The following is a 20000-nucleotide window of genomic DNA, read 5'->3' on the forward strand; positions in this document are numbered from 1 at the left end:
CCCGACATTCCTTTGCTCACTTAGCAGAGAGAGAGAGAGAGAGAGAGAGAGAGAGAGAGAGAGAGAGAGAGAGAGAGAGAGAGAGAGAGAGAGAGAGAGAGAGAGAGAGAGAGAGAATCCAAAATAGTCCCCCCCCTTCCGATACGCCCATCGACAGTTAAAAAAAAAAAAAGAAATGGAAAAGAAGAAATGACAAAATAAAGAAAAAAAGAAAAAGAAAAAAAAAAAACGCGTTTCCGATTGCCAGACGCCGATTTCGTGCTTCTTTGTTACGTATTTTTCTGACCTCTTATTATTATTATTATTATTATTATTGTTATTTTCTATGTAGGCTGTATTTTTATTATTATTATTATTTGTTCTATAAAGACTTGTGAGGAGCATCAGTTCTTTTGGTCATAGATTTATCACCCCCCACCCCCCACCCCCCCCAAAAAAAAAATAATAAAATAAATAAAAATAAACATATGAATGCAAATTCTTCTTCTTCTTCTTCTTCTTCTTCTTCTTCTTCTTCTTCTTCTTCTTCTTCTTCTTCTTCTTCTTCTTCTCCTCCTCCTCCTCCTCCTCCTCCTCCTCCTCCTCCTCCTCCTCCTCCTCCTCCTCCCTTCCTTGAGATTGCAATGTATTACTGAGAAGCAGCAGGCGAGAAAGTGCGCATAATTTGTTATCTCTTTTATCTCTCTCTCCCTTTATATCTTTGAATTGATCTGATATGGCCGTTATTTGATTGAAACATCTATCTAACACTAGTCCAATTTCCATAAAGCGTCATTTGGGCAATCTTTCGTGATTTTGATATATAAGATATAATTTCTGACTTGCATATGTACTCATTTTTTTGGGTTTATATTCTATTTCTTTTCGCCTTAGAAGTACCACGTCAGTAGAGATACGTCGGCCGTTGTCAGCTTCGGAGTGTAAAACAATAAGCATGTAGAAGTGTGTGACAGTAGGGGGGTAGGGGGGGGAGAGGGGGGACGGCCATTGTAGGGTTTACATTGTGTCATTTTGTGTTTATCATAATGTGTGAGAGAGTAGCACGTGTGACACACTTAACCCCCACCCCACCCTCTCTCCTCTCCTCCCCCCACCAGGTGTTCTTACTCATTCTGGGCAATTTACTCTCGTATTCTACTCTGGGCTGTTTACTCTTTGACCCGTGAGAGCGGCCAGGGTGCCCCGTCGCATCGGGGGCGCTCGTAGTGTCTTTTGCAGTCTTGCTCGTAATGTCCAGGGATGCGATTTCTACGTATTTCCCCGTTTTCTTTCTTGCGATTGTCATTCAGCGAGGATTTGAAGAGGGTCGCTTATCACTGCGAAATTAAGGGGAAAAAATAACGTACAGAGATAGAAAGAGATAACAACAACCATGCTCAGTCTCTCCACTTAGCAGAATGGATCTAAAATGTAGCTCGTTGCAGGCGGTCAAGCTGACTGCTTTTGTGTACGGCGATGCTCGACGGACGAGCGGGTGCGCGCGCGAGCACCGAGATCCAACATTAACGGCGTAGTTTTTTGAGCATTACATCACATGTCACACTTCTCGAGTCATTGCGACCTGCCGGGCCATGACCAGACACACTAGCTGGTCTTCGGACTCGCGTGATGACTGGTCTGGGTGAGCAAGTGGCACAGACTTGCACTAATGGCGCTAATTGGCAGTTGATGGCAAAAAGGCTGTTCCCGGCAACGAGCGAGGGGTCTGCGGCCGCTGTTTGCATGGCCAAGTTTCTCTTTCGGAGGAGATAGAGGAGTAGAAATGGCGGCGTTGTTGATACGCCCGATTGCTTTTTATTTGCTTGCAGTTTTTTTTAGAGGGTTATTTTTCTGTTATTTCTATTTCTCACTTTTTTGGGTCACTCGAATGGGATTGGTTGTATTTGGCATTCAAAGGCTTGCCATTTCGGAGTTGACAAAAGAGTGTCGAGAGGTCACGGCGAGTGTAGCCAGCGGGTGTCTGTGCGTCTGTCTGTGTGTCTGTCTGTGTGTCGGTCTGTGCGTCTGTCTGATGGAATTCTCGCCAATTACGGAATAAGATGGAAGCTTTAGGAATTATCTGGATTCTCTTTATCCCATCGAAGCTTAGCGGCCGATCTCAAAGCCACCGACGGATACAACCGATGGCGGATCATCTTATTAAGAACTCGAATAGTCGCCGATAAGTATTTTTAATATGACATGAGTTTGAATAATATATCGGCATTACTCGCGCGTTTGTACATGTCGACCCCGGATGGAGAGAGAGAGAGAGAGAGAGAGAGAGAGAGAGAGAGAGAGAGAGAGAGAGAGAGAGAGAGAAAGAAAGAAAGAAAGAAAGAAAGAACACGTCATCGAGAGAATTATGAAAAAGAAAATAAAAGGAAGGAAAAAAGGTGGTCGAAGTGGCGCCCCCTCCTTGAAACAGTCGTGAATCCGCCCCTCGGCTGCGTGCAGGGCCAGGCCGATCCGTTCGCAGGAATGCCGTTATCGCCATATTTAGTGGCACTGAATGTATTCTAGCTCTGTTTCAAGGCCTCTTTCGCTCTCTCTCTCTCTTTTTCTCCATCTCCATCTTCATCTCTCTTTCTATCAATCTCTCCACCTCCATTCTCTGTCTGTCTCTCTCTCTCTCTCTCTCTCTCTCTCTCTCTCTCTCTCTCTCTCTCTCTCTCTCTCTCTCTCTCTCTCTCTCTCTCTCTCTCTCTCTCTCTCTTTCTTCTCCCTCCCCCTCTCCCTTCTCAATCCTTCTTTCTTTCATTTGCTTGTTTCCTTTCTTTAATTCTCTTCTTTCGAGATAAAAAGAAAAAGAAAAAAGACATTGATGGTAATCTTCCGACAAACATCAAAACACAAAGACAAATGATACGCCAGCTTTCATTATTTATGGTGCAGCGACTCCACTCACTATCACCCCCGAATACTACGCAACAGGCAGCCAGTACTCTCTCCCACAACGCAGAAAATACGTTTATGGTCTGTTGCGAGGCTTGCAAGGTCTGGGGTGTTAGACCGTTTTGGGGAGAGAGACCAACGAGGACCTTAGAATTGGTCTTAACCTAGTTGAGAGAATTTTGTTTCGATCCGGGTTTTTTTTTTGGCGGGAAGCGTGGTATGAAGGGTGTCGTGTGTGATCTAAGTTCGTCTGTTGGGGAAGGAAGTGGGAGGCGAACGATTAGGATTTTGTCAAAGTAAACTAAAAGTGCAAGAAATGGACAGCATAATGACGCCCTTCACAGCTCTGGAATCCAGCCGGGAGCGCGTAAGAAAACAATCGAGAGTGAACCACGTGAGTCTCCCTGCGTCGCTCCTCGGCCGCCATTTTGTAAAGCAGATAAAACAAAATGGCGGCTCGAATACAAGAAATACAAAAGGTAATATTTACACGCATACACGTCTTCTTACCGTCAGAACTCGATCAGATCGTTATTTCTAGGGGGAAAAGCGATTCTCCCCCGAGGGAAATGAGGCCAAAACTAGCTCTTAGACCTGAAAAAGTAGAGGGGGGGGGGTTATACTGGCATATGACCGTGTGGTGGCATTACGGGGGCAATAGACCACGGGGGAGGGGGTGGGGGTGGGGGGGAGACACCGACGATGGCTTGGAATTACGCAAAGTATGGAAGGATGTGATGCAACTCCTTCACTGCTGACTATTGTTCCACTTGCAAGGAGCCGATCTTATCTCCGTTTTCTCCAAGTCTCTCATTCTTTTTTTTTCCTCCTGGATTTTATTCCATTGTCTTATATCTCCCCGGGGTGCTTTTTGTACATGGGGGAGGGGAGGGGGGGAAGGGGGGGATAAAACGTCATAAATATTTGTTTAATTATTTTTCCTCATGCGTAGGGGGTTCTTTTTTTGTTTTGTTTTGTTCATGAAATTTGAAGAAGGGGAAGTGGGTGAAAAGAATAAAAAAAAGGAAAGTAGAAGAAGAGAAAAATACAGTAAAAAGAAAAGAAGAAAAGGAGAAGAAGAGGCAGAAAGAAGGAAAAGCAGAAGCAGAAGAAAGAAGGAGGAAAAGAAAGAAGGAAAAAAGAAAAAAAAAAAGCAGAAGAAAGAAGATAAACGAAGACGAACGAAGATAAGAAGGATATAGATGCGGAGGATGGAAGAGGGGGATGGAGGAGGGAGGAGGGAAGGATTGATATCCTCGAGAATGCAAAAAGTCTGCGGCGGGCAGCGAGGGGGCGCCCCGCTTCACCGGATAACGAAGTAAGTGCCACGAGTGTCAAGAACGGGAGGGGGGGGAAGGGAGAAGGGGGGAGAAGAGGGAGAGGGGAGGGGGAGAGGAGGAGGGGAGGGGAGAGGGGAGGGAGGGAGGGGAGAGGGAGGGGGGAAAGGAGAAGAATGGGGAGAGGGAGGAGAAGAAGGGGGAAGGGGTAGGGGGAGAAAAGCGAGGGAGAGGGGAGGAAAAGAAGAGGAGGAAGAGAAGTGGGGGGGCGAGAAAGGGGGAGGAGAAGAAGAAGGGGAAAGAAAGAAAGGAGGGGGAGATGAGAGGAGATAAGAAGAGGAGGGGAGAGAAGAAGGGGGAAGGGGAGAAGAGGAGGGAGGGGTGATCGTGTCCGAGCGCGAAGTGGGTCAACAGCGGCGGGCGGGACGTAAGCTCAGATTCGATTTGTCGTCACTCGAGCGCGCTCCCGGGGGCTGGGGGGGAGGGGGGGGTTGGAGGTGGAGCTGTCCGTCATCATCGCCTCGGAAGGGGGGTAGGGGGGGGTGGAAGGCTTGGAAGGAGGAGAAGAAGAAGGGAAAGGAGAAGGGAAAAAAAGGAGACAAGAGGGAGAAAAAGAAGAAAGATCGAGACCCAAGCACGCGCGCGCGCGTGCTTGGGTCTCGATCTTACTCTCTCTCTGTCTGTCACATTTGCTTCTCTGTTTCAATGTCTTTATTTCCTCCTTTCTGTTACACACCAATACACACAAACAGAAAGAACATGTTATATAACGGATGACGCAGGGAGACAGACAGACAAACAAACGACGAGACCGAGAGAGACAGAAAGCGAGACCGACACCGAGAGCGAGAGAGAGAAACAGAGAGCGAGAGCGCGAGAGAAGCGGAGAGTGGAAGAGTCCGCCCGACGGAGGCCGCGGAAGAATGAGGTCACAGCAGCTAAGTCAGTGCTGGAATTATTGGTAATGACTGAGAGGAGAATAACGCTGTTTTCTGATGCCGTTTGGAACGAAGGGAGTGTAATGGTGATGGGGAGAGTGGTGATGGTGAGAGTGATGGTGATGGTGATGGGGAGAGTGATGGTGAGAGTAATGGTGATGGTGATGGTGAGAGTAATGGTAATGGTGATGGTGAGAGTAATGGTGATGGTGAGAGTAATGGTGATGGTGATGGGGAGAGTAATGGTGATGGTGATGGTGAGAGTAGTAATGATGATAATGATATGACTGATGGTGGTGACAGTGATAACAGTATTATGGTGAATGGTTCTAATAATAGTAACTGTAATGGCAAAAATGACGATGATGATAATGATTATGATAGTGATAATAGCAATGGTAATGATAAGAACTGGAAACGAGACTTAAATCTTCATAGAATGAGTGGTGTGCAGAGGGAAATGTAAGAAGATGGAGACATGAGAACCATATAGACATAGTAAAGCCAGGACACACATACTGTGGGATGAAAGGGAGGGGGAGGAGAGGATGGAAAGGATGGAATAGAGGAAAGAAGAGAGAGGAGAGAAGGAGGGAAGGATGGTGGGAGAGAAAGGAAGGGGGGGAATGAGCGGAGGGTGAGAGAGAAAGAAAAGGAGGGAGATAGGGAGGGAAGGGAGGGAGAGAGGAAATGCAGAAAGGAAGAGAGTGAAAAAAAGGAAGGAAGGAAGGGAAGATGGGAGGGAAGATGGGAAGGGGGGAGGGAGGGAGGGAGGGGTGAAGCGAACATCGTCAGACGCGAAACACACAAAACCAGTTTCGCTCTCTGCTCGTCTCCCGCCCCCCTCCCCTTCCTCCCTCCTCCGCCTCCCCCTTCCTCCCTCCTCCCCCACACCTCTCTCTCCGCCCCCCTATCGAGAGTGAAACACAACAGAAACGACAGCCGAGAGAGAGAGACAGACAAACAAACCGACAGACTGATAGAGAGAGAGAGAGAAAGAGACAGACAGACAGACAGACAGACAGACAGACAGACAGACAGACAGACAGACAGACAGACAGAGAAAGGGAGAGAGAGAGAGAGAGAGAGAAAGAGAGAGAGAGAGAGAGAGAGAGACAGACAGACAGAGAGACAGACAGAGAGAGAGACAGACAGACAGACAGAGAAAGAGAGAGAGACAGAGAGAGACAGAGAGACAGAGAGAGAGAGAGAGAGACAGAGACAGAGACAGAGACACAGTCAGAGACAGAGAGAGAGAGATAGGCAGAGAGATAGCCATACAGACAAACACATTCTCACACACACAGGCAAACAGACACACGCACACACACACACACACAGACATACAGACACTACAAACGTACACAGCGAACGATACCGAAAGCGAATTTGTGTGTAGTGAAAAGGAGAGTGAGTTGAGAAATGTAGGTCACCGAGGCGCTGCTGTCTTTCCTGCCAGCGTCACAGCCAGCGAGAGGGAGAGAGAGGGGCGGCAGGGGGAGGAGGGGGGAGTAGGAAGGGAGGGAAGGAGAGAGGGGGAGTAGGAGGGAAAGGGAGAGTAGGAGGGAGGGAAGGGGAAGGAAGGGAAGGGAGAGAGAGGGGCGGCAGGGGGAGGGAGGGGGAGGGATTAGGAAGGGAGGAAGGGAGGGGGGAGTAGGAGGAGGGAGAGAGAGGGGCGGTAGGGGGAGGAGGGGGGGATTAGGAAGGGAGGGAAGGGAGAGAGAGGGGGAGGGAGGGAGGGGGGAGTAGGAAGGGAGGGAAGGGAGAGAGAGGGAGTAGGAGGGGGAGGGGGAAAGGGGAAGGGAAGGAAGGGAGAGAGAGATAGGGCGGCAGGGGGAGGAAGGGGGATTAGGAAGGGAGAGAGGGAGAGAGGGCGGCAGGGAGGGGAGTAGAGAGGGAGGGGGAGAGAGAGAGGAGGGGGGAAAGGGGAAAGGGGAAGGAAAGGAAAGGAGAGAGAGGGGCGGCAGGGGAGTAGGAAGGGAGGGAGGGAGAGAGAGGCGGCAGGGGGAGGGTGAGTAGGGAGGGAGGGAGGGGGAAGAGGAGGGAAGTGAGAGAGTGAGGGAGGGGTGTAGAAAATGAGAGATGGGAGTAGGGAAGGGAAAGTGAGGAAGAGGGAAGGGGGATGAAAAAGGAGGGAGGAAAAGGGGAAGGAAATGGAATGGGGAGAGGGGGGTGGGGGCTACGTAGATCCCCCCTACCTGTTGCCGATGGCCTATCTCCTATAGAGTAATTAGAATGCAAACTGTGATAGGGCACATTGTGAAAAAGTAGTTCGCATTTTGTATGCCGTATGGAATCCCACCGTATATTGGAACGGGGGAGGGGAGGAGGGGGGGTGTAGACGTAGGGTTGGGGAGGTATGGGGTGTAAATCTCAGCGTAGAACGAGGCAGAAAGTGGCTTGTGGTGTGGGAGTGGTGATTAGGGGGGAGGTAAGGTTGGTGGAGGTGACGGTGGAGGAGGGGAAGAAACGAACGAATAATGGTACTCCTCTTCTCTTCCTCTCTCCTTTCTTCCTTCCTTTTTTTTTTCCTTCTGTCCCTCTCCCTCCCGCGTAGTCGGCCTCTTACCTCCTCTCTTTGCCTCTCTCTCCTCTCACTCTCCATCCCTTCCTCTCTCCTCCCCCACGCTCTATCACTGCTTTTCCTTTCTCTCATCTCTCCTTTTCCTCGCCCTCTCCCTCTGGGTGGCCTCTAGATGGCCTCTGGGCGGGACCAGGAGGCAATAGCAGGGGGAAGGGTAGATGCAGTAGAAGGGGCAGGGGCAGGTGCAGGAGTAGGTATAGGGGCAGGTGCAGGTCCAGGGGAAGAGGCAGGAGCAGGTGCAGGTCCAGGGGAAGAGGCAGGAGCAGGTGCAGGAGTAGGTACAAGAGCAGAGCATGAAGCAGGGGCAGGGGAAGAGGTAGGTCCAGGGAAGGAAGCAGGGGCAGGTGCAGCAGTACGTGCAGGGGCAGGTCCAGGGGAAGAGGCAGGAGCAGGTGCAGGTGGAGGTACAAGGGCAAGGCAGGAGCAGGTGCAGGAGGAGGTACAAGGGCAAGGCAAGAGGCAGGTGCGAGAGCAGATGAGCAGAGGTAGGGGCGGTCCTCTTCCTTAGCTGTAAGGCAAGACCCTCTCGAATGGTCCTGAAATGAAGGAGGAAAGTGCACGCTGCGTAGACGAGGACGCGGCGGTCGAGCTGGGAGGACTCGTCGCCTGAAGTGTTTGGTCTTACGGTGCGAGAGAAAAAAAATATGAGGGGTTTACGAGGAAAATGCTCCGTCACGATCAAGAAGTTATTGTGGAAGTATAAACAGGGTTGTGTTTTTGGATTCGCGGGGTACGCAGGCACATCTTCCGCAATGCTTCTCTTCTGTCTCTCTTTACTCCTCGCATCACCTTCATTTTCCTCTTCTCCCGACTCTCTCCCAACCCTTTTTAACCCTATTTCTCATCATCATCTTTTTTTTTCTTCTTCTTCCTCTTGTCTCAATTTTTCCCCTATTTTCTTTCCATCTCCATCTCCCACTTCCCCTTCCTCCCTGCCTCCAATCTCCCTCGTTTGATCCATCACTGTTTGATAATTACCATTTATGACACGCCCTCCTCTTACACTTCCTTTGTCGCCCCCTCCCCCCGCTCCTCCTCCATTTCCTCCCCACCGCTTCCCCTCCACTTCCCCCCCTGCTTCCCCTCCATTTCCCCCCCCGCTTCCCCTCCACCGCTCCCCCTCCTTCCCCTCCCCCTCACTTCCCCCTCCCCGCTTCCCCTAGCTCCCCTCCACTTCCCCCGCCCCCTCCCATACTCTCTCGTAGCTTTCTCCTTCCCCTCCACCGCTCCCCCTCCACTTCCCTCCCCCGCTTCCCTCCACTTCCCTCCACCGCTCCTCACTTCCCCCGCCCCCTCCCATACTCTCTCGTAGCTTTTCTCCCTTCCCTCCTCCGCCCGGGGCATAGAAAAGTGAAGATGAAAAGCGAAGGTGATTCAGTGGGACCTCTCTCTCTCTCTCTCTCTTTCTCTTTCGCTTTGTGTCACTTTTTCTTTTTTTTTTTCTCTCGTCTTCAGTCTCTTCTTCCTTCTTTCCTCCCACCCTCCCTCCCTCCCTCCCTCCCTCTTCCTTCCCTCCTTCCTTCCCTCTCTCCCTCTCCCCCTCCCTCCTTTCCTCTCTCCCTCTCTTCCTCCCTCCCTCCCTCCCCTCCCCCTCCTTCCCTCTCGTTCCTTTAGTGGTTACGGAACCGGTCCAGAGCCGGCAATAACTCTGCGTGACTAGAGACGATGGTGGTCCGTGATGGTAGTCCGTGATGGTGGTCCGTAATGGTAGTCCGTGATGGTAGTCCGTAATGGTAGTCCGTGATGGTGGTCCGTCATGGTGATCCGTCATGGTGGTCAGTCATGGTAGTCCGTGATGGTAGTCCGTGATGGTGGTCCAGGATGGTAGTCCGTAATGGTGTTCGGTGATGGTGACGTACAGTGTGGAGAGAAGACGGCCGGATGGTACGTATGGTGACGTCTTGGCCGGTGGCGAAAGAGGAGCCTAGGGAAGGGGGGGGGGGGATGGTGTCGTCATGAATTCTGTTCTGGTAGCTTTAGAGGAGGGGAAGGGAGGGGGAGGTAGGAGGGAGGGAGGTTGGGGGAGTGAGTGGGAGAGGAAGGGGAAAGAGGGAGCGGAAATGAAGGGGGTGGAGAAAAGGAGGAATAGGGAGGGGAAGAAGAGGGTGAGGGGAGGGGGAGAGGAGGACGGGTTGGGATAGGGATTGATAAGAAGATAATTTGACAAAATTATTTTTGGTAATATAATCTTCGTCGTTTAATGTAGAGGTAAGACTGAAGTATTCCTGAAATGGCAAGAATTTGAAGCTTTGCAAAAAATGATCGCATTCCAGCTGATACGAGAAGAGAAAACACACACACACACACACACACACACACACACACACACACACACACACACACACACACACACACACACACACACACACACACACACACACACACACACACACACACACACACACACGCACATTTTAAGCCCGAGTATTACCAACAGAAAGAGTTGCAAAGGCGACGTGACTATTATTTGAACAGCTACAAGGAATGTGCACATGGATGCGACCGAAAGAGAAGGTGACTAAGATGAGCGAAAGTACGTTAATAGGAAGAAGAAGAAGAAAAAAAAAGACTTCTGATTGTGTCGACTCGGATCATGGAAAGCCTGTGTTGTCAGAACTTCAGTGAGGGCTGGACATGGGGGCGTTGCTGGGGGGGGGGGAGAGGTGAGGGAGAGTTGAGAGTTTGGAGATTAGAGTTAAGGAGGGGAAGGGGGAGGGAGAGGGAGAGAGAGAGGGATTGGAAGATAAAAGAGAGGGAGATAAAGAGGGAGAGGGAGAGGGGGATGGGGAGATAAATGAGAGGGAGAGGGAGATAAAAGAGAGAGGGGGGATTGGAAGAAGAAGAGAGAGAGAGAAAGAGAGAGAGAGAGAGAGAGAGAGAGAGAGAGAGAGAGAGAGAGAGAGAGAGAGAGAGAGAGAGAGAGAGAGAGAGAGAGAGAGAGAATAGAATAGAATAGAGACCTGGGGGAGCTGCATCGAGGTGCCAGGTTGTCGGCGAGGGCAAGGAGGGGGGGGGGGGTGTAGGCAATGTGGGCCCGGGTCACTGGGGCCAATGGAGTGACCGGGTCAAAGAGTCTATGGATGGTCTATAGGGGCGGGGTCAAGAAGGGTCAAAGGGTACGTGTTTTAAAGTGACGAGGACAAGAGAGGTGTGACGATGTTATGCGCACGTTATCGAAGGGGACAGCTTGATAGCGAAAAGGGAAGATGGCGGTAGGAGGGGAGGAGGAGGAAGTAGAGGAGGGAGGAGAAGGGGAAGGGGAAGGGGAAGGGGAAGGTAGGTGGAGGCAAGTGTCGGGTTGGAGCTGTAGGTGAGAGTGTGTATGAGAGGGATTGTGAGAGTAGGTGAGGAATGCAGCCAACGGGTAACTTGACGCCGGGAATACGAGGGGAAGCAGGTGAACTTAGGTGGCCAGTGGGTGACCTATCGGGTGATAATGAGGCAAAGAGGCGATTTTTAATGACCCCCCCCTGCTCGCTGAACCCCGGGAACCCATGCTGCCTGTGGTAGGGAAGAAACAAATAGCGATAGACGACAACTCTGCCAAGTAGGTCAGCTCTCTTGGTACAACACACACTGCTTACCTCCTGCTCTTAGTCCTACCATTATTATTACGAGTTCTGCTTCTACGTCTCTCGGACTTTTCGATTACGGGGCATTTTAACGGCAGAAAGACTTTTCGGAAGATTCGAGAAGAGAGATCCGAATCGTTTAACGCCAGATAGCCAGTCTGTCTCCCCTCCTGCCCCCTCCCTCCCTCTCCTACTCGCCCCTCCCTTCTCCCTCGCTGGGTCCCACACGCCCCCCTTACCAACCCCCTCTCAGCCTTCCTCCCCCTCCAACCCCTCCGCGACCCCTACCTCCCCCCGTCTCTCCCCACACCTCGCTTCCCATGCTGAGTTGCGGCAGCTTCTCCCTGCTGAAGTGATGAACCTCTTTCGTCGACGTGTTGAACGTGTCGCCATGCTGAACACGCCGACATGCTGCGACACTTTGCATTTTTTTCAATCCTCTGCTATGTGCTTCCTTTTTTGTTCCGAAACTTTCGATGTGCTTCCTTTCATTTTTTCCTGATATTTTCATGTGCTTCCTTTCTCGTGTCCTTTTTGGTACACCTGTAATACGCATACTCGGGGGAAGCCTCAGCACTGGAGTGTTCTCGTGGTTCCGAAGGCGGAGTGAAGGAATTCGGACACGCTGCCTGTCGGGAGAGAAAAGAATAAGAAGAATATGAGATAGAGAATAAGATATGATAATGTTAAGCAGAAAAAAACACAAAAAAAAGTGAAAGACGCTGAAGAAGAAGAAAAAGAAGAAGAACGCGGACAACAACAAAAAAAGAGAAGAAGAACGAGAAGCGAATCGTCGAGAGGCGCGAAAAGGGAAAGCTCGTTAGACACGTGAAAACAGTTCCCGAGTCCCAATCCCAGGGCAGCGGTTAGCAAGGTCTATATTTATAAGTATTTAAGTACTTATTTAGACCTTAGTAGACACACTTGCCGTCTCCCCCACGTAAAAGCGCGGATCTGTGACGACGAAGTGAAGCAGCGAAGGCGGGGGGGCGGGGGGAGGCATTGCTGGGGGCTTCTTGCTGGGAGGGTAATATGGGGGAAGAGGCGCAGATGGGAGGGAGGGAGGGAGGGAAGGAGGCGATGGAGGGAGGGAGGGAGGGAAGGGTGGAAGGATGTGGGAGGGACGGGAAGGGGAAGAAGAAGGTAGAGGGGACGGGAAGGGAGGAAGGGAGAGGGAAAAGGGGGAGAGGAAGAATGTAAGGAAAGAGGCAGAGGGAAAAGGGGAGGGAGGGAGGGAAGCAGAAATGAGGGAGGGATGTGTAGGTCGGTGTGAGTAGGGGAAGGGAGGGAGAGAGGGAGGACGGGAAGGATGGCGAGAGTTGACTTGGAGGGAGGGAGGGAGGACGGATAGACGTGTAGGTGTGCGTAAAAGTAGAGGGAGGGAAGGAGGAGGAGGCAGAAGGCGGGTCGGGGGCGTGGCCTGGGCAGAGGGAAAGGGCGTGGAAGAGAGTGCGTGCTTGAGCGAAAGAGGAAAAAAGAGCAGTCAGTTAAAAAAAGGACAAGAGAAAGGACCAAAATCAGAGAGAGAGAGAGAGAGAGAGAAAGAGAGAGAGAGAGAGAGAAAGAGAGAGAGAGAGAGAGATAGAGAGAGAGAGAGAGAGAGAGAGAGAGAGAGAGAGAGGCTGACAGACAGACAGGTAAACGGCTGGGTCTGTCTTGAAGAGTGAGAGTTAAGTCGCCTCGAAGAACACATGACGCGGTGGTTGGGGGTTGGGGGGGGGGGGGCAGACGATATTCCTTCTACTCTTACTCTTTACATTTGCTCTTTGTTTTTACTCCTCCTCCTTCTCTTCTTCATCTTCATCTTTATCTTTTCCTTCATCTTTCTCTTCCTCTTCCTCTGCATCTTCCTCCTCTTCCTCCTCCTCTCCCTCCTCCGCCTCCTCCTCCATTTTAGTCGTGGAAAGGAAAGCTACCACAGGAGGGGGTAGGGTTGAGGGAGGAAGGAGGAGGGGGAAGGAGGGAGAGCGGGAGAAAGGGAGCTGAAAGTAGTCTTTGAAAGGGAGATGAAGGCAGGAAGATACGAAACGAGGATGGATGGATGGATGAATAGATAATTAGATAGATAGATGGATGGATAGGTAATTAGATAGATAGATGGATTGATAGATTGATTGGTGGGTGGTAGGGAGGGAAGGAAGGAAGGAAGGAAGGAAGGAAGAGGAAATTAGGGAAAAAATATAAAAGAAAGCAGAGAGAGAGAGAGAAAGAGGGAGGGAGGGAGAGGGAAAGCGAAGAGGAAGAAAGAAAGAAACAAAACGAAGATATGATGCGGTTTTCAAACAAGAAACCAGGGTAAAGGAATGTAATGGAAAGGAATCGCCGGGGGAGAAAGTGTATGGTAATAGTGAGAGAGAGAGAGAGAGAGAGAGAGAGAGAGAGAGAGAGAGAGAGAGAGAGAGAGAGAGAGAGAGAGAGAGAGAGAGAGAGAGAGAGAAATATGTGAGTGAGTGTGAATGTGAGTGAGAGTAAGAGTGAGTGATTGTGAGAATGTGAGAGAGAGAGAGTGAGTGAGTGTGATAGTTGATAGAGAGAGAAAAAGAGTGAGTGAGTGTGAGAGAGAAAGAGAAAAAGTGAGTGAAGAGAGAGGGATATACAGGAGAGGGAGAGAGTGGTTTGGAAAGGAAAGAGAGACGGAATGGGGAATGTGTGTGTGTGTGTACGTGCGTGTGTGTATGTATTCGCGTGCATTCTTCACCACAGATTTGTTTGTTTGTTTGTTTGTTTTTGTGTGTGCAAGCGTGTGTATGGTTTGTGTGTCAGTCCCTCTGTATATATGTTTATATGTATGTATGAGTATACATATGTCCACACACACACACACACACACACACACACACACACACACACACACACACACACACACACACACACACACACACACACACACACACACACACACACACACACACACACACACACAAACACAAACACAAATATATATACAAATATATATACATATATATGCACATATATACATGCATGCATACATTGCGTATAGAAAACGACAGCAGCCTCTATCATCAGTCCAGACTCTGGTTGTCTCTGCCCCCCCCCCCCTGTTCCCCCACCCTTCTCACTATTCAAGTTTTGAGGACTGCCGCACCTGCCGCGTCTTTGGAGTGTATATTCTCTCCCAGAAGAATTAGGGTTAAAAGTATTTTCGTTCTGTGAGTCAAAAGGGTGTTACAATATGTGAATGCGATAGTTTTTTTTCCGCGACAGATTCGTTTCGTGTGAGCTCCTTTTATTACGTTTTAATTCGTTTTTATTTTTCATTTTTGAAAAGTTATTCGTCGGGAGCGATCTGTGTCCTCTTTTGTTGGCTACAGATGCTTCTTCGTTATTTTTCTTTGTCAATAAAAGAGAGAAAAAAAGCCGCTCTCAGGTGTTCGGACGAGGCCGTTCTTACAACACGACCATCGCGTCTCGCTTCAACAACCCTTACTGCGTCCCGACCGTCGGCTTTGACCTTGGCATCGACTTGGGAGAAAGTCTCTTCTCGTGCAATTTAAATCTCTATTGTTTGTTTCTTTTATCAGCACTTGAAATTGTCTCTTTTTCCATGTTGGAAAGAGTCGAAGTTCATTCAAAATAATAGAGAAAAAAATAGATCGCATTGGAAACAAGGGACGATGTCGTGAATGAGATGGTCGCATTGAGATACGGTCTTTCGTCACTCCTTCGTCATGCTGGTCCGGGGTTTTAAAACGCCATGATTGCACTTCCCGGCGTGCGGTTGTACACGCGCGCGCACGCACGCACTCACGCACGCGTTGACGCACGCGCACACTCTTGATAAATGTGTTTTTTCTTTCTTATTCCCTGTGTAATATTCTTATCATATATTCTAATGTTTTTTTTTCTTTCTTTGCAGGTAAGAGAGAGACAGTACTCGACGGTGGAAGGGCAACCTACCTACTGTAAGTTAGAATATTATATTACAAATCGGGTTTTGAGTCAGAATGATCTTCCAAATTATCTTCGAAATCTATACAGGATTTTGAAAAAGAAAAGCGGGACTGAGTTAAGTCTTCTTAAGGAATTACGTGTTGGGGAAAGAATTCATCGCGTTAGGCTGTTAATTAACATAAAAAGAAAATTAGAAAAAAACGATATTCTGTGGAAAAGGCTTAGGCAAGTTAATCGCAAGTCCCCAACACAACCACAAGTCTCCTACACAACCCCAAGTCCCCAACACAACCCCAAGTCCCCAACTGAACACCAAGTCCCCAATACAACCACAAGTCCCCAACACAACCCCAAGACCCCAACACAACCCCAAGACCCCAACACAACCCCAAGTCCCCAATACAAAAAAGTCCCCAACACAACCCCAAGTCCCCAACACAACCCCAAGTCCCCAACACAACCCCAAGTCCCCAACACAACCCCAAGTCCCCAACACAATCCCAAGTCCACAACACAACCCCAGGTCCCCAACACAACCCCAAGTCCCCAAACACAATCCCAAGTCCCCAACACAAAAAAGTCCCCAACACAACCCCAAGTCCCCAAGACAAAAAAGTCCCCAGCACAAAAAAGTCCCTAAGACAACCCCAAGTCCCCAACACAAAAAAGTCCCCAACACAACCCCAAGTCCCCAAGACAAAAAAAAAGTCCCTAAGACAACCCCAAGTCCCCAACACAAAAAAGTCCCCAACACAACCCCAAGTCCCCAACACAAAAAAGTCCCCAACACAACCCCAAGTCTCCAACACAAAAAAGTCCCCAACACAAAAAAGTCCCCAAGACAACCCCAAGTCCCCAACACAAAAAGTCCCCAAGTCCCCAACACAAAAAGGTCCAAAGACAAGCAAGACACCAACTAGGCACTAAGCTTGACCCAGTGAGGAGGCCTAGAGAGCCAAGTAGGCCAGGCGAAGAGGGTGCCAGCAGGACGAGACGGGCCACGGGGAGAGACAGGGGTGCCAGGCGTTGGGGAGGAAGGGAGAGGGAGGGAGGAAGGGTGAGGGAGGGAGGGGAGAGGTAGGGAGGGAGGGAGGGAGGAAGGAAGGGTGAGGGAGGAGGAGGGAGAGGGAGGAGGAGCGGGAGGGAGGGTGAGAGGAGGAGGAGAGGGAGGGAGGAGAGGAAGGGTGAGGGAGGGAGGGAGGGAGGAAGGGTGAGGGAAGGCGGGAGGGAGAGAAAGGGTGAGGGAGGGAGAGGGAGAGGGGGTAAGGGAGAAATTACCAATCCAAAAAAAGGAAAAAGAAAAGAAAAAATGTAAAAGAGGGAAAGTAAAAAAAGAAAAACATACAAGACAAAACACCTCATGAACTTGAAATGAAGAAGATTCACACTATAACTTGAGGTCACAACGCCTATGTGACAACTTAGTTGAGTACGGGAACATGCACGCCCGCAGTGACACGCCCTAGGCAGTTAGGTCGTTGTGGGCGGCGCCCTTTCGTCTCTCTGTTTGTCCTTTTTTTACCCCATAGTTGTGTTTGTTCTTGTTTTGTAATTCTTTGATGTTTTTTTTCTTTCTTTTTCTTCTTCTCCTCCTTCCCCCTTTTTCTTCTCCTCCTCCTACCCCTCGTCCTCCTCCTACCCCTCCTCCTCCTCCTACCCCTCCCCCTACCTCCTCCCCTCCTCCTTCTCCTCTCCTCCTACCCCTCCTCCTCCTCCTACCCCTCCTCCTCATCCCCCTCTTCCCCCTCCTCCTCCTACCCCTCCTCATCCTCCCTCCTACCCCTCCTCCTCCTCCTACCCCTCCTCCTCCTCCTACCCCTCCTCCTCCTTCTACCCCTCCTCCTCCTTCCTACCCCTCCTCTTCCTACCCCTCCTCCTTCTCCTACCCTCCTCCTCCTCCTTCTACCCCCTCCTCCTCCTTCTACCCCTCCTCTTCCTACCCCTCCTCTTCTCCTACCCCGCGTCAAACCTGTCGCAAACTCGTCTCTCCCGTTTAGACTTTACGCACCCGATCTGCACTTCCATTGCTCTGTATATATGGCATTCCTTCTCTCTCTCTCTCTCTCTCTCTCTCTCTCTCTCTCTCTCTCTCTCTCTCTCTCTCTCTCTCTCTCTCTCTCTCTCTCTCTCTCTCTCTCTCCCCTCCCTCCCTCCCTCCCTCCCCTCCCTCCCTCCCTCCCTCCCTCCCTCCCTCCCTCCCTCCTCCAGACTTAAAACAGAAAAGAAGAGACAAAAAGATAAGAAAAAATACCATATCTCTTGACCACTTGGAAGTTAGCAGGAAGTTATAGAAAAGAAGCCATCTCTATACACTACTTAGCCATCTGGCACTCATCAGATGGCACACAATAAATCTTATCAAGTTACAACAGCTTGCTCTACAATCCGCTTATATATATATATTAAAAAACGAAAACAAGAGATAAAATTGGTCCATAAAAAGGGAAAGGTGTATTATGTTGGCATGGGGCCCAAGAGGGAGGGGAGAGGAGGGTAGGGGAGAGGAAGAGAGGGCAGGGGTAGGGAGGGAAGAGCAGGGTAAGGGAGGGGGAGGGTACAGTAGGGGAGGAGAGGGGGGAGGGGAGGGGGGCGGAGGTCCGTTGGCCGAGAGACCTAGTTGGCAGGAGGTTCAGGCCACCACGCCCCGAATTCTGGGTCACGGCTCCAGCTTTGACTTTTCTTTTTTTTCTCTCTTCTCTTTCTCTCTCTCGTTTTATCTCTCATTCTGTTTTTGTTTTGTTTCTATTTTTGTCGCGGCGGACGCGTATAGTAAGTAGTAACAAGCGGATGTGACGTTATATGTCGCGTGGCGTGGTTGAGGGTATATGTAAAGGGAAAATAAGGGAGAGTTTATATTCACCCTCCCTCATCCAGTTCAGACGGAGACAAATATATAAATAAATAACCGAGAAAATAAGAAGAACCATCCATTAGTAAAGTAAATGAAATAATGATAGTGATAACAATAAATAGAATCACCTGAAAAAAAGTCATATTAAAAAAAAAAGTTTTCGAACGCTGACTACCTTAAAAAAAAAAAAAAAAATCGAGTGATGCAAAAGCCAGTTAACACTTCCTGAGGAGATCAGCATTTTGATCGACGGGAGTGAAGGAGCGGTGTGTACGTGTGCTTGTGCTTGTGCTGTTTTGTGTGCGTGTGTGTGTGTTAAAGTGTGTTCGTGTTTTTGTTTTGTTTTTGCGTATACAGACTTGTCCACGCTTGTACCAGCCTGTATCTGCCTGTGTTCGTGTGTGTGCGTGTGCCTGTGTTCATGTGTGTGTGTGTGCCTGTGTTCGTGTGTGTGCGTGTGCCTGTGTTCGTGTGTGCATTTGCCTGCGTGCTTGTGTGTCAGCCGCACGTAACATCGCCGCGAGACTGACAGGGAAGATAAAGAGATGCTGCAGACAAGCCCCGTAAGGTGTAAAGGTAGCTGGCGTTGCTCTGCTGACGTTCCTTCTTCGGCTGATTTCCCGTATGCGTGTCAGCAGTGGGGGTAGGGGGGTAGGGGGTAGGGGGGATAGAGAGGGAAGGGTAGGGGTAGGTGGGTAGAGGGGAGGGGGGAGGGAGGGAGGAGGAAGATGCCGAATGTGATCGCTTAGGTTAGCAAGATCTGCCCTCGCTGCTGCTGGTCTTTTTTTTTTTTTTTTTTTTCCTCGTTTAACAGTCTTTTTCTTTCTTCTCACCTTTCCTCTTCCCCATTTTCCCTTCCTCTTTACCTTCTACTTTCCTACTTCTCTTTTTTCTTCTCACCTCCCCCCCTTTCCCCTCTTTTCCTTCTACTTCCCTACTTCTCAGTCTTTTTTTTTCTTCTCACCTCCTTCACCTCCCCTCCCCCATTTTCCCTTCTTTACCTTCTGCTTCCCTGCTTCAGTCTTTTTTCTTCTTCTTCTTACCTTCCTCCCCTCTTCCCCCCAATTTCCCTTCTTCTTCTTCTACTTCCCTACTTTCTCTATTTCTCTTACTTTTTTATACCCGTCTGAGAGGATTCATGTCTCACACTTCTTGCATTCCTTCCCTCGTGCAATCCGTTCATAATGCTTTGCAATTGCTGCTACTCAACCAGTGCGGCCAGGCGATGCATCTCGTAACAAGGTTATGCCTGTTTAATACATGTTTGATATTTCTCTTTCTTCTCTTTTCGTAACTGGTTGCTGTGTGTAACAATTTAATGGTGAAATCGATGTGGCACACGCAAGCAGGTTGGTGTTTAAACAACAGAAGTATTTTAATTTGGCAATGTAAGTTCGTGATATATCTTCTATTTCTCTTCTTATTCTCTTTCTCATTATCTGTCTGTTTGTCTGTCTGTCTCTCTCTCTCTGCCTCTGCCTCTGCCTCTGCCCCTCTCTCTCTCTTTCTCTCTCTCTCTCTCTCTCTCTCTCTCTCTCTCTCTCTCTCTCTCTCTCTCTCTCTCTCTCTCTCTCTCTCTCTCTCTCTCTCTCTCTCTCTCTCTCTCTCTCTCTCTCTCTCTCTCTCTCTCTCATAGACTTACTCTACCGTAGCACCAGTGAAAAAGTAGTTAGATATATAGAATGAGAAAAATAATTAGATATATCGAAAGCTCGCAAACAAACTAACTAACTAACGACACAGCTTACCGTGTACACTCTAAGCCCTAGCCACACGACCCGGCTTGGTTGCAACCAATATGCAGACACACATATCCTCTGTCCCTGTATGTGTTAATAGCAGGCAGGGGGTGGTGGGGTGTTGGGGATGAGGGAGGTGGGGGATGGGGATGAGGGAGGTTGGGGGTGTTGGAGGGTGGGTTGTGGGGGTGGGTGTTGGAGAAGAGGGAGTAGGAGGTGGGGGGGGGTTGGAGATGAGGGAGCAGGTGGGTGG

At 49.7% G+C, this 20000-nt stretch overlaps 2 protein-coding genes across 4 annotated transcripts in view; both read left to right on the top strand.

The window, feature by feature from the left end:
- LOC113828208 (nuclear hormone receptor FTZ-F1) overlaps positions 1-20000 on the top strand; it is a 176293-nt gene that overhangs the window by 122245 nt on the left and 34048 nt on the right. The window lies entirely within an intron of this gene.
- LOC138860645 (uncharacterized) lies at positions 7474-8686 on the top strand. Its single transcript, XM_070118649.1, has 2 exons — positions 7474-8065; positions 8101-8686. The coding sequence occupies exons 1-2, from the start codon at positions 7786-7788 to the stop codon at positions 8160-8162; spliced, it is 342 nt and encodes a 113-aa protein (XP_069974750.1). The 5' UTR covers positions 7474-7785; the 3' UTR covers positions 8163-8686.

Source organism: Penaeus vannamei, chromosome 42 (assembly GCF_042767895.1).
Source record: "Penaeus vannamei isolate JL-2024 chromosome 42, ASM4276789v1, whole genome shotgun sequence".
In the NCBI taxonomy this organism is placed as follows: Eukaryota; Metazoa; Arthropoda; class Malacostraca; order Decapoda; family Penaeidae; genus Penaeus; species Penaeus vannamei.